This window comes from Carassius gibelio, chromosome A21, assembly GCF_023724105.1.
Source record: "Carassius gibelio isolate Cgi1373 ecotype wild population from Czech Republic chromosome A21, carGib1.2-hapl.c, whole genome shotgun sequence".
NCBI lineage: Eukaryota > Metazoa > Chordata > Actinopteri > Cypriniformes > Cyprinidae > Carassius > Carassius gibelio.
In genome coordinates, this window is record NC_068391.1 from 5,138,346 (window position 1) to 5,150,513 (window position 12,168).

The 12,168-nt window shown below is 38.1% G+C and overlaps 1 protein-coding gene and 1 pseudogene across 1 annotated transcript; both read right to left on the minus strand.

The window, feature by feature from the left end:
- Positions 1–1,211: 1,211 nt before the first annotated feature.
- Positions 1,212–2,055, minus strand: LOC127942268 (hydroxycarboxylic acid receptor 2-like; annotated as a pseudogene).
- An 8,779-nt stretch (positions 2,056–10,834) lies between these two features.
- Positions 10,835–11,674, minus strand: LOC127942269 (hydroxycarboxylic acid receptor 2-like). Its single transcript, XM_052537956.1, has one exon. The coding sequence runs from the start codon at positions 11,672–11,674 to the stop codon at positions 10,835–10,837; it is 840 nt and encodes a 279-aa protein (XP_052393916.1).
- Between the last annotated feature and the right edge of the window lie 494 nt (positions 11,675–12,168).

Sequence of the window (12,168 nt, forward strand, 5' to 3'; positions counted from 1 at the left end):
TTTTAGATTTCAATGATCCCTGTTCAAACAGACAAATGGAGCTCAGTCTCAATAGCACTCTCAGAATTTTCTATGAACATTTTTGTTTATTATTGATGATAAAAGTTTTGTTTGTTACCTGAAGCGCGTATGTGGCATTCACAGTTCACAGTCGTCACAATGATAAATGAAGGCAGTGGTTCTCAAACCTCACCATGCATGAGAAACCCCCAGCACTGCATATTTATGTATGTCTCCCTGTATCTGACAAACCCACTTCAGGTCTATCCATATATATAGGTCTGAGTAAACTTTTGACAGAATTGACAGAAGCTGAAAGCATTTATATTTGTTTGAGAAATTTGAAATTTGAACTGCAGTCATCTTTCTGAGCGACCATGATTGACCAATCAGAATAAAGTATTCCAGAGCGCCACATAATAATGTTATATCTTATAGCCTAAAGTAAATAGCAAATTCAGATTGATCACCTCAATACTCAGATTGAGTATTATTTTTGCAGAATGAACATTCAGTCTTTGTACATATAAACTGGTCAGCTCAGGTGCATCTTATTTATCATGTGATATGCAGTATTTTAGACAGATAATTTAAAATAAAAAGAGGGAATGAAAAAGAGACAAATAAATATGAGGGAAAATATGAAAAGAGTGACAATGGGTCATTATTTAAGTGCTTTATTATTTTATCATAATAAACTTAATTTCTGTAAGTTTACATTGATTGTCTATGAGTATACTTTGAACACAAAACTAAAATTTGCAGATATGTAACATCAAGTCTTTGAAACAACTTAACAATAAAGACTGAAAGAGTGAACACCAAGCAAAAAAAAAAGTCAAATAAATGAATAAATAAATTAAATGACAAAATCCACTAATAAATATTATTTTAAAAGTAAACAGTTTTGCTCAGGCTGCTGGATGGCTCCATTTAAATTTTGTTAAAAGACTGGGAAAATTATGAAAACAACTTTTTTATTACTGATTTATGAGCTTGTATCAGTGTTATGCAATGTGGTGATAACACTGGAAGTTCTGCACTTCTAACCTATAGCCACACAAGTCTCAATATAATCATCAGTGCCAGATTCTGATACATCATCAGAGTGATTTACATTGCAGCAAAAGCACCACAAAAGGTACTTAAAAAAGTCCCATCCAATAATAAAAGTTATTAAAAAGGAAAATGTAATAAAATATCATAAGGTTTTATAGGGAACAGAAGAAGGGAAGTTTTCCACTCCGGTGCAGATAAAGAATAGGTTGCACAAAACCAGCCATTACATAACAAAACAAACTAGGATCCCAAGCTCCCTGAATATTTACTTTTGTCAGATAGGTAAATATTGCTGAAATAAGAATCGGCACATACAGCATAACCATGTTCACAGTAGTTATTAGAATGAGATTAAATGCTCTTCTCTTCATGTGGTTTTCCTGCTTTCTCTCTCTCCCTCTCTCTCCTGGTCCTGACCGCTTCAGAGCTATGAGAACAGCCACAAGACAAAACAACTGGATGGCGAGATAGAAAACAAACAGCAGAATGGAGAACCATGCATATCCAGTATTGTTGAATGAAACTAAAACATATGCTGCACAAACAAGAACCAAGAGTGATTGTCCAGACCACAATGGAGCAGATGACTCTATATCTGAGAGGTTTGTACTTCAGAAAGGTTACAGGATGAAGCACTGCAAGGTAACGCTCAACACACATCAGACACTGAAACAGAGGACGACCAGTGATGGAGAATCCTGTTAAAAACATTTGTAATATCAAGAAATGTGAAAACCAAATTGAAAGTACAAAGAAAAAGGTGTTCAGTGCGTTAGCAATCTCACAAACAGAGAGATTGAGCATGAAGAACTCTGATGCAATTCCACTTCCTGTTCCTGTGATGATGAGCCATATAATATAGGAGTGTGTAGGAAGACCAACCAGGAAACTGATGCTGTACATGCATATTTCCAGATGATTCAGTGGCCCGATGGAATAAGTTGTGAAGTTTGTGGATGACTCACGTGTCGTAAATTTGAATGTGGAGTTGTTCATCTCTGGATGTGTCTTCTAAATTCAGCAGCTCATAAACTAATAATTAGCAAATTGTTATCTACAAAGAAGAGGTGATTAAAAATTAACCAAATCTGCTAAAATGACAGGATATCCAGTTTATACAGTTCAGTCCATAATTCTTCAACATTCAGGTTAAATCTGAATGACCTATGATATAAAAATATATGGGTCCACAAATTTAATTCATTCTGGATTTATTTAAACTGTTCTGTTCAATTAAACAGAAGTCAGTGTCATTTTAATCAGAAGCTAAATTGTTAACTTCATCCCAAATCAGACATTATCAGATGAACACACGTGGGGTCCCATTTTTAAAACTCTCTGTAGATTTCATCCTAAAAGTGTATGTATTCACAAATGCTAGACAAAGGTTTTTAGATTTATAAAACCATGTGTACGCCAGAACCTGAGAAACAATCCCTTTATAAATCTGAGTCAGGGGACGAAATCACCATATATGGAGCTTACAATGCCTACGTAGTTATACTATGCAAACCTCATCTGCATATTATTTCCATGCAAATTCCCATCCACGTGACACTAGATTTAATGCCTTTAAAGGTATTCGGTTGTTAAGTGATGATGTAAAAAGCGCTGTTTCTGGGTCCAAGCCTCAACTCGCTTCACTTGAGAATATGACCTCAGCAGCCGTTTATGAGCACTGTTTATTCATATTAATCATTTAAACTAAACGCATTCAAACTTACGGTGTACACTACAGTCTCCGTGCTCACAGAGTCCCAAGCATTTAATTTTTTTATATTTATATTTTCATTTTCTACCTATCTGGGACTTCGGTATGGAGCTAAAGGGTTAAGATTATAACTTTTTTGCTAGTATTATATCACATTGTGAGTTTATATTAGCACCTTTTGTTTTTTTCGTGGTAACCGATAGAGCGTTTGGACACGGAAACAATGCTACGTTACGTCAGACTTAATAAGACATCAAGGAAATATGAGATAGGAGATAGGCACTATAAATGTTGTGGAGATGCCTTCAAACATAACATTATCAACACATCCGTGCAGCTGCGTTTGTACAGTAAGATCTCTGGACCTATTCGAATCAGACGATATAGATCATTCCACCGAATTTCCGCCACAATATCGACGTACACATCATTGATCATTGTTCTCACAAAAGTCATTTCTCAAAACACGAGATTTGTTGAGATTAGTTTGAAGATGAAGTATTGTGCACCTAAAGAACTCCTCGCTGTCATTTAAACAGCATCTAGCTCATCGATCAATTTTTTACATCTGCATAATGACTTTATCTAATTTCAGTGATTATCTCCATTAAAGAGAGTGGAATATTTAATGTAAATGTGTATATCGAAATAAATAAAATAAATAAATACCTATTCTAGGCTTTTAAAGGGGTCATTTGATTCTTTTTTTTTTAATCATTATTTTGTGTTTTTGGTGTAACAGAATATGTTGACATGCTTTAATGTTCAAAAAACATTATTTTTCAAATTATGACCCATTTAAGCCTATTTTTCACAAGGAAGATATCTTGATTTTTTTTTTTTACATTTCAATATATTCTATAAAGTATGTTCATTCACTCATACATAAATACATTATGGCTAGGTCTAACTATGCTTACATCGTATTATATTCTTATATTGTACCAAGTTATAATCTATTATAAAAATAATATTGTCGACTATTGTTTGGAATTACTTGTTTGTTTGTTTGAAGCTTGATGAGGATGTAGTCCAAGATTTGTAAGGAAAACTTAGAACAGTCAAAGAAAATTTATTTCACATCTATCCAAATTAAAATGAATATAATATTCAAAAACACCAAACACTGAATAATTATTTTTCCTTTCACAGACCCTGTGATGAAGAAATGGTCAAATACCATAGTGTCTGAATTCTAAAAGTTTAGATGCAAGTCAAACTTTGGTTCAGCCATTTGCAACTTTACCTTGACTTTGTAAGAAATGCACTTTACTCACTTCTGTGCTTTATTGTTTTTTAAGTAACTTCTTTATATTTGAGTGCAGAAATTGAATTGTGATTAATTTCTATTCAATGATGCAACATTCATAATGTACTTTCCAGTAATATAACAGAAATATTCTTCAAAAACTAATAGTGTACAAGTAATGCATTTCTAATGAGCTGTTATGCTACTGAAAATATTCTTGAAGAATATTAAAATGACACTTTAAAATATATTCAGTCAATATAACAGTTCCCTTTCAGTCGGTCACTCTCGACGCCATGTCGGTGACCGACGAATATGGGATAACGCTTCGATAGACCAATCTACTTTGAGTGTAAACTAAACGAGCCAATGCACATTGGCATGCAATGATTGCATCCAGCTGCCGCTGATAACAGCGTGAGTATAAGAAGGCAGCAGGTGCAATGCATAACAGCTTTTCGCTTCGGAGCAAAGCGTTAGTATCGATCTGCTCAACTGTGTCTGCTGTGAACTACGAGTTCAGCACGCTCTCAGAAGCTTCGTGTGTTGGCGAGACGGCACTTCAGTGGTGGTCGTTCCTGTGTCGAGTGGATTGCACACTTCACGCTGCACTACCCCTGTAGTGTTGCAAGCGGCCAATTCCCCTGTGCGCCTCAGCACTAAAATAGCATTTCCTAAAGAGCAAATTTCTCTAAAAAAGCTTCACAGGTGCGTCTTTGAAAAGACGACGTATCATCCTTATAAGGATGTCGTTTCACTCATGCATTTCTGGGTGCGGCCGTTACCTGGTAACAGGTGATGGTCACGATCGCTGCCTCATGTGTCTGGGCGAGCACGTGTCTGGCTTTTGTGGATGAGTCATGTTTTCACTGCGGGAATATGACCATCTCAGAGCTGCGAACCAGGCTGAAGGTAGCGGAGTCCAATTGCCGCTGCCACGATCTGGGGCTTGTTCTGGCGGCCAACAGACGAGAACCAATTCCAGCAGTAGCGCAGGTGGTTTGAGGGTCACAGTGGTGGCAAACCCCACAGGGAACCAACCCTCTGGGGACCACCACTCCTCTTGCAACTCCAATCCAGTGGAGCAACCCACGGAACACGCTGGGCCCTCTTCAAGGAGCGTACCAGCAGTATCCAGTGGGACTCCCCCCAACCAGATGTCGATCTCAGCATCGGAGGGAGAGCTGTCGGATGACGATTCGGCTGCACTGCCACCCTCTGGGATGGTGACAAAGACTGAGTCGGATCCCGAAGTGGCAGCTATGCTTTCCTTGGCCACCGAGAAGATAGGGCTCGAGTGGGATCCCGCACCACATCCCAAACCCTTGCGGTTGGATGATTTGTTTCTTGGGGTGGTGCGCACTGGTTCTCAGTGCCCCACCCCAGTGCCTTTCTTTCCGGAAGTTGTACGGTAAGTTGTAGCTTGCTGTCTCCCTCCACCCTCAAAGTCCAGGTTGCTGCTATTGCTGCGTTCCATGACCCCATGAATGGGAAGTCTTTGGGTAAGCATGACCTCATTGTCAGGTTCCTTGGAGGGGCCAGGAGGTTAAATCCTTCCCGGCCCCCCTGTATACCCTCTTGGGACCTGTCTCTAGTGCTTAAATCACTACAGCAGGGCCCATTCGAGTCTTTGCATTCAGTTGAGCTAAAGTTTCTTTCATTGAAAACTCTGCTCCTGCTTGCACTGGCCTCCATCAAGAGGGTAGGGGACCTGCATGCATTTTCGGTCGACGATTCGTACCTAGAGTTTGGGCCGACTGACTCCCAGGTAATCCTGAGGCCCCAGCCTGGCTACATGCCCAAGGTTCCCACTACACCCTTCGTGTAGAGCTGGTGTCCTCCTGTCTTCTCACCTCAAACGGGTAGTGGCACTGAGAGGCCCCGGTTAGTGTCAGCTTGCTTAAACTGCTCCAGAGTGTCCGTACTGTAGACCCTTTTGAGATCCTCCATCACCCTAAGCAGCTGGACGCGGCGGAACATCCGGCGCCAGGCCTTCATGATGTATCCGTGATAACTATGGAAGGGTGGGTTCCATATTGAGACCTAAGCGGTACTCGTATGTGTGTAGTCCACAGTATAACCTTAGAGCCCGTGTTTCCCCGGCAGATTTCCGCCTTCCCAAGAGGGTTTTTAATTACCACAAATTTCTTTGTATATTCTTAAATGGATGCTATATGTGTACTTGCCTCCGAGAACTGACAACAGTGAGTGGAGCTACTTGTTCTGAGCCCTGGCCTACACCTAATAGGGGTGCAGGCAGCTCGCACAGAGCACTGGAAGGGACAGCACCCATAACGCTTTGATAGGGATCCCATATTCGTCGGTCAGCGACGTGGCGTCGAGAGTGACCGACTGAAAGGTAATGTCTCGGTTACGTATGGCAACCCTCGTTCCCTGAAGGGGAGAACGGAGACGCCACATCCCGTCGCCATGGTTGCTGTACCGCTGCTGATCTGCAGCTCAGTCCCCAGCTCGACTCCTCAGCGAAAAACTGGTATGCATTGGACCTGCTGCCTTCTTATACTCACGCAGTGATCAGCGGCAGCTGGATGCAATAATTGCATGCCAATGTGCATTGGCTCGTTTAGTTTACACTCGAAGTAGATTGGTCTATCGAAGCGATATCCCATATCCATCAGCCACCGGCGTGGCGTTTCCGTTCCCTCCTTCTCCTCCTACCATATGTAACCGAGACGTTTTTCAAGAAGTATAATTTAATTTAATGTATTATTAATAATAACAATTTAGTATAAAAGTGTATTCAAATATGTTAAAGTACAATTTAATTACACTAAAGTTTCTTGAGGTTAACTAAATATATTAAAATGCACTGCATTTAAGCATATCTTGACATATCTTTACACATATCACAAACAAATCATTATAATTAAATTTGCTCCAAAATAACTAATTCATTATGCACTTAGTATTGTATAATAAAAGTATAATAAGCGCATTGATATTAGTTTAATTTAAGTCTATTTATTTTTTACCTGGAAAAGTAACGCTGTTGGTTATTAATAAGTGTATAAACAAAAAGAATAAAACAAAAAAAGGGGGTTATTACCTGGAGAGTGAACGTCCGGACTCTCTGGATGTGTTTTAAATCTGTGTGCTGTTTTATAGATTGACTTTGCAGCTGTCACATTAAATTTTGTGCATGACTTCATCTAATACAAATCACACAAAACATTTGATATGCAAAGAGAAAAAGTATCATTTACAAATTTATCAAGTGACACTGAACGTCAAAACAATATTTTTCATATAATACAAAATAAAATTGTCAGTGTTTAATCTGCCCAAACAATCTTTCTACATCAGGCACTCACTGGCCAGCACAGGTGCACTCACTGAGCACCTAATATGCCTGTTTTTAAATAATAATTAAAAATAATGAGATGGAAAATGAGACTTATTCATTAAGTGATTTATTGAAAAAACAAATAGCAAACATTCAAATAATTGTAGGACATTGAAGGCTTTCATGAACTCATGCTGTCACTCTTTAAAATTAGTTCAAATATCATTAGCTTCATGCTACATTCAGAAGAGCACACTGCAGAGTTTCCTTCTGTTTGTGAAAGATCATCATGTTCTCATCAGAATGGACAACACGGCGGCGGTGGTGTACATCAATCGCCAGGGAGGTTTGTGTTCACGATCAGTGAACAGTGCGTGTATGCAGTTTGGACTGGACGATTTTATGGTCAGACTTTTACCCAAACGCAGCTAGAAGGGCAGCGCGATGTCAAAGCAGAGGCTATCACACTGCATAGTGGAGGCTGTGTGACTGACTAATGCTTCCCGGAGAACTGCTTGCACAATGGGGGTGCACGCCCACTCCACAAGGAGTTTGGCACCTTCATGGGTTCAAGTTTCAAGATTCTATAACTTTGACATTCCCTCGTTCGCATCACATGTGCTGTCAGTGCAGGAGGAGGGAGTTTGAGCAGTCATTGGACTAGGCTATGGGAACGACCCGGCTGGCGCGTGCCCTAGCCATGGATTCGACCAGGTCATATAGGCAGCGTGAATTATTTTAGCAATAGCTGCAGTTGATGTATTCATTAGCTATCCAATGCGGCCCCCTTTTTGTGCCCGCATTATAAGCCGGCAGTGTATTCTCAAGCACCAACGTACTGTATTGCTGCATTTTCCCCATATCACACCGGTTCAGATTTGCTTAACTGGGTGCGCAGGGTTACGATGGTTTCGGAGCCGATTTGGCTCGGTGCCAAGAGGTGTTTCAACCAGGTCAGGTACCCAACCTAGAGCTGGCACGCTGTAAGAATCAGTGCTTGTGCTCTACTGGGGCTCGATGCGAGGGTTTTATTGTTCCCCATACCTAATGTCAAGAGACCGACTCATTAAGGGAACATCTCTGGTTTCTCATGTAACCTTGGTTCCCTGAGAGGGAATGAGACATTATGTAAGCTGCCGTGTGGAAAGCCTTCCAGCCTAATCGATCTTGTTCATTCAAAGATTCTGAGGTTTTGCCATTTTCTATTTGCAAGCAAAAGAGTTATTAAAATCAGACTTCATAATTTCAAGGAAAATGAATAACCGGAGACGTTTTGTATTTGTTAACACTAGGATAGGTTTAGGACTGAGTTTGGTGTAGGCCATGGCATATTTCTTACACGATAGAGCATTTAACTTTTTCAGATATTTGAACTCTGAATCGCCGCAAGACATACCTGAAGCAACGTAATAAAAACACAACAATACGCACTTATATAGGATGGCAAAGTCTAATATAATGTATCTTAAATTGTGAGTATAGTTGTATCTGATCAAATGTGCGTTATTATTCTTTAGCTTGGGTTAAAATAATTAATTTTACTTTGTTGGAACAGCAGCTATGCTAATGATGTCTCTATTTGTTTCTATGTTTTGCACTAGGTAACTAAGATTTACACAAGCTCCAGTCTGGATCCAGAACACCTGAGAAGAGATGATGCTGACCCTCAGAGGACCCCAGAGGATGCTTACCCTGAATCAACAACAGAACTAACAAATATTGCTACAAGTGTGACTGAATCATATATTAATTATTAATAATATTAATAATGTTCATCATCTGGCTGACTACGACTTGTATAAATATTTCTACAAATCCTGTCATACGTGCACAAACTGACAGTCACCACTTATGAGCTATTACTAAATATTGTAGAAACATAATTTTCTGTAAAGTTGCTTTGTAACGATTTGTATTGTAAAAAGCGCTATACAAATAAACTTGAATTGAATTGAATATAAATGTTATAAAAACGTTCCAGGGTTCATGCATTTAAGTGCTTGTACTATGCACATTCAGTATAATGTTGCACTTTGCTCAATATTTTCTCATTTTTACCATAATAACTCTTAAGGTTAATGAATATGTATTACAAAATACTAATAGCAGAATAACTCCATCCATATACTTCCATAACAGAAATGCTTATCCCAAAAACTATTTTTGCCCTTTTTCATCTTTCCCAAAATAACTTCATTCACATGCAAATATAAAATTTTCGATTATAGTTTTAGATTTCAATGATCCCTGTTCAAACAGACAAAAGAAGCTCAGTCTCAATAGCACTCTCAGAATTTTCTATGAACATTTTTGCTTATTATTGATGATAAAAGTGTTGTTTGTTACCTGAAGCGCGTATGTGGCATTCACAGTTCACAGTCGTCACAATGATAAATGAAGGCAGTGGTTCTCAAACCTCACCATGCATGAGAAACCCCCAGCACTGCATATTTATGTATGTCTCCCTGTATCTGACAAACCCACTTCAGATCTATCCATATATATATATATAGGTCTGAGTAAACCTTTCACAGAATTTACAGAATCTGAAAGCATGTGATTTAAATTTAAGAAATTTGAAATTTGAACTGCAATCATCTTTGTGAGTGACCATGAGTGACCAATCAGAATAAAGTATTACAGAGCGCTACATAATAATGTTATATCTTATAGCCTACAGTAAATAGCAAATTCAGATTGATCGCCTGAGTATTATTTTTTGCAGACTGAGCATCCAGTCTTTTACATATAAACTGGCCAGCTCAGGTGCATCTTATTTATCATGTGATATGCAGTATTTTAGACAGATAATTTAAAATAAAAAGAGGGAATGAAAAAGAGACAGAAATAAATATGAGAGAAAATATGAAAAGAGTGACAATGGGTCATTATTTAAGTGTTTTATTATTTTATCATAATAAACTTAATCTCTGTAAGTTTACATTGATTGTATATAAGTATACTTTGAACACAAAACTCTAAATTTGCAGATATGTAACATCAAGTCTTTGAAACACAACCTAAAGACCGAAAGAGTGAACACCAAGCAAAAAGAAGTCAAATAAATGAATAAATAAATAAAATGACAAAATCCACTTATAAATATAATTTTAAAAGTAAAACAATGTGTAGTTAATTGTAGTTATTTTTTGGAGAAATAGGGCAAGAGAGTTTTCCAGTGCCAGGAAACCACTGCTACTGTCAGTTTTGCTCAGGCTGCTGGATGGCTCCATTTTAATTTTGTTAAAAGCCTGGGAAAATTATGAAAACAACTTTTTATTATTGATTTATAAGCTTGTATCAGTGTTGTGCAATGTGGTGATAACACTGGACATTTGCACTTCTAACCTATAGCCACACAAATCTCAATATAATCATCAGTGCCACCTTCTGATACATCATCAGAGTGATTTTACATTGCAGCAAAAGCAACAGAAAAGGTACCTTCAAAAAAGTCCCATCAAATAAAACAATGTATTAAAAAGGAATATAATAATAAAATATCAAGTTTTTATAGTGAACAAAGGAAGGGAAGTTTTCCACTCCGGTGCAGATAAAGAATAGGTTGCACAAAACCAGCCAGTACATAACAAATCAAATCCCAAGCTCCCTGAATATTTACTTTTGTCAGATTGGTAAATAATGCTGAAACAAGAATCGGCACATACAGCATAACCATGTTCACAGTAGTTATTAGAATGAGATTAAATGCTCTTCTCTTCATGTGGTTTTCCTGCTTTCTCTCTCTGCCTCTCTCTCCTGGTCCTGACTGCTTCAGAGCTATGAGAACAGCCACAAGACAAAACAACTGGATGGGGAGAAAGAAAACAAACTGTAGCATGAAGAACCATGCATATCCAGTACTGTTTAATAAAACTAAGATATATATGCAGCACAAACAAGAACCAAGAGTGATTGTCCAGACCACAATGGAGATGATGACTCTATATCTGAGAGGTTTGAATTTCAGAAAGGTGACAGGATGAACCACTGCCAGGTAACGCTCAACACAGATCACACTCTGAAACAGAGGACAACCAGTGATGGCGAATCCTGCTAAAAACATTCGTAATATCAAGAAATTTGAAAACCAAATTGAAAGTACTAAGAAAAAGCAGTTCAGAGCGTTAGCAATCTCACAAACAGAGAGATTGAGCATGAAGAACTCTGATGCAATTCTACTTCCTGTTCCTGTGATGATGAGCCATATAATATAGGAGTGTGTAGGAAGACCAACCAGGAAACTGATGCTGTACATACAAAATTCCAGATGATTCAGTGGCCTAATGGAATAAGTTGTGAAGTTTGTGGATGACTCAGGAGTCGTAAATTTGAATGTGGAGTTGTTCATCTCTTGATCTTTCTTCTCAGCAGCTCATAAACTAATAATTTTCTACTGTTATCTACAAGAAAAGAGGTGTTTAAAAATTAACCAGATATGCTAAAACGACAGAATATCCAGTTTGTTCAGTACATAATTCTTCAACATTCAGGTTAAATATGAATGACCAGAGCAAAAACCTTTGACATAAAAATATATGGGTTCACAAATTTAATTCATACTGGATTTATTTAAACTGTTCTGTTCAATTAAACAGAAGTCAGTGTCATTTTAATCAGAAGCTAAATTGTTAACTTCATCCCAAATCAGACATTATCAGATGAACACACGTGGGGTCCCATTTATAAAACTTTCTGTAGATTTCATTCTAAAAGTGTACGTATTCACAAATGCTATACAAAAGTATTTATACAAAAGTATCTTTATAAATCTGAGTCAGGGGACGAAATCACCATATATGGACTTTACAGTGCCTACGTAGTTATACTATGCAAACCCTATCT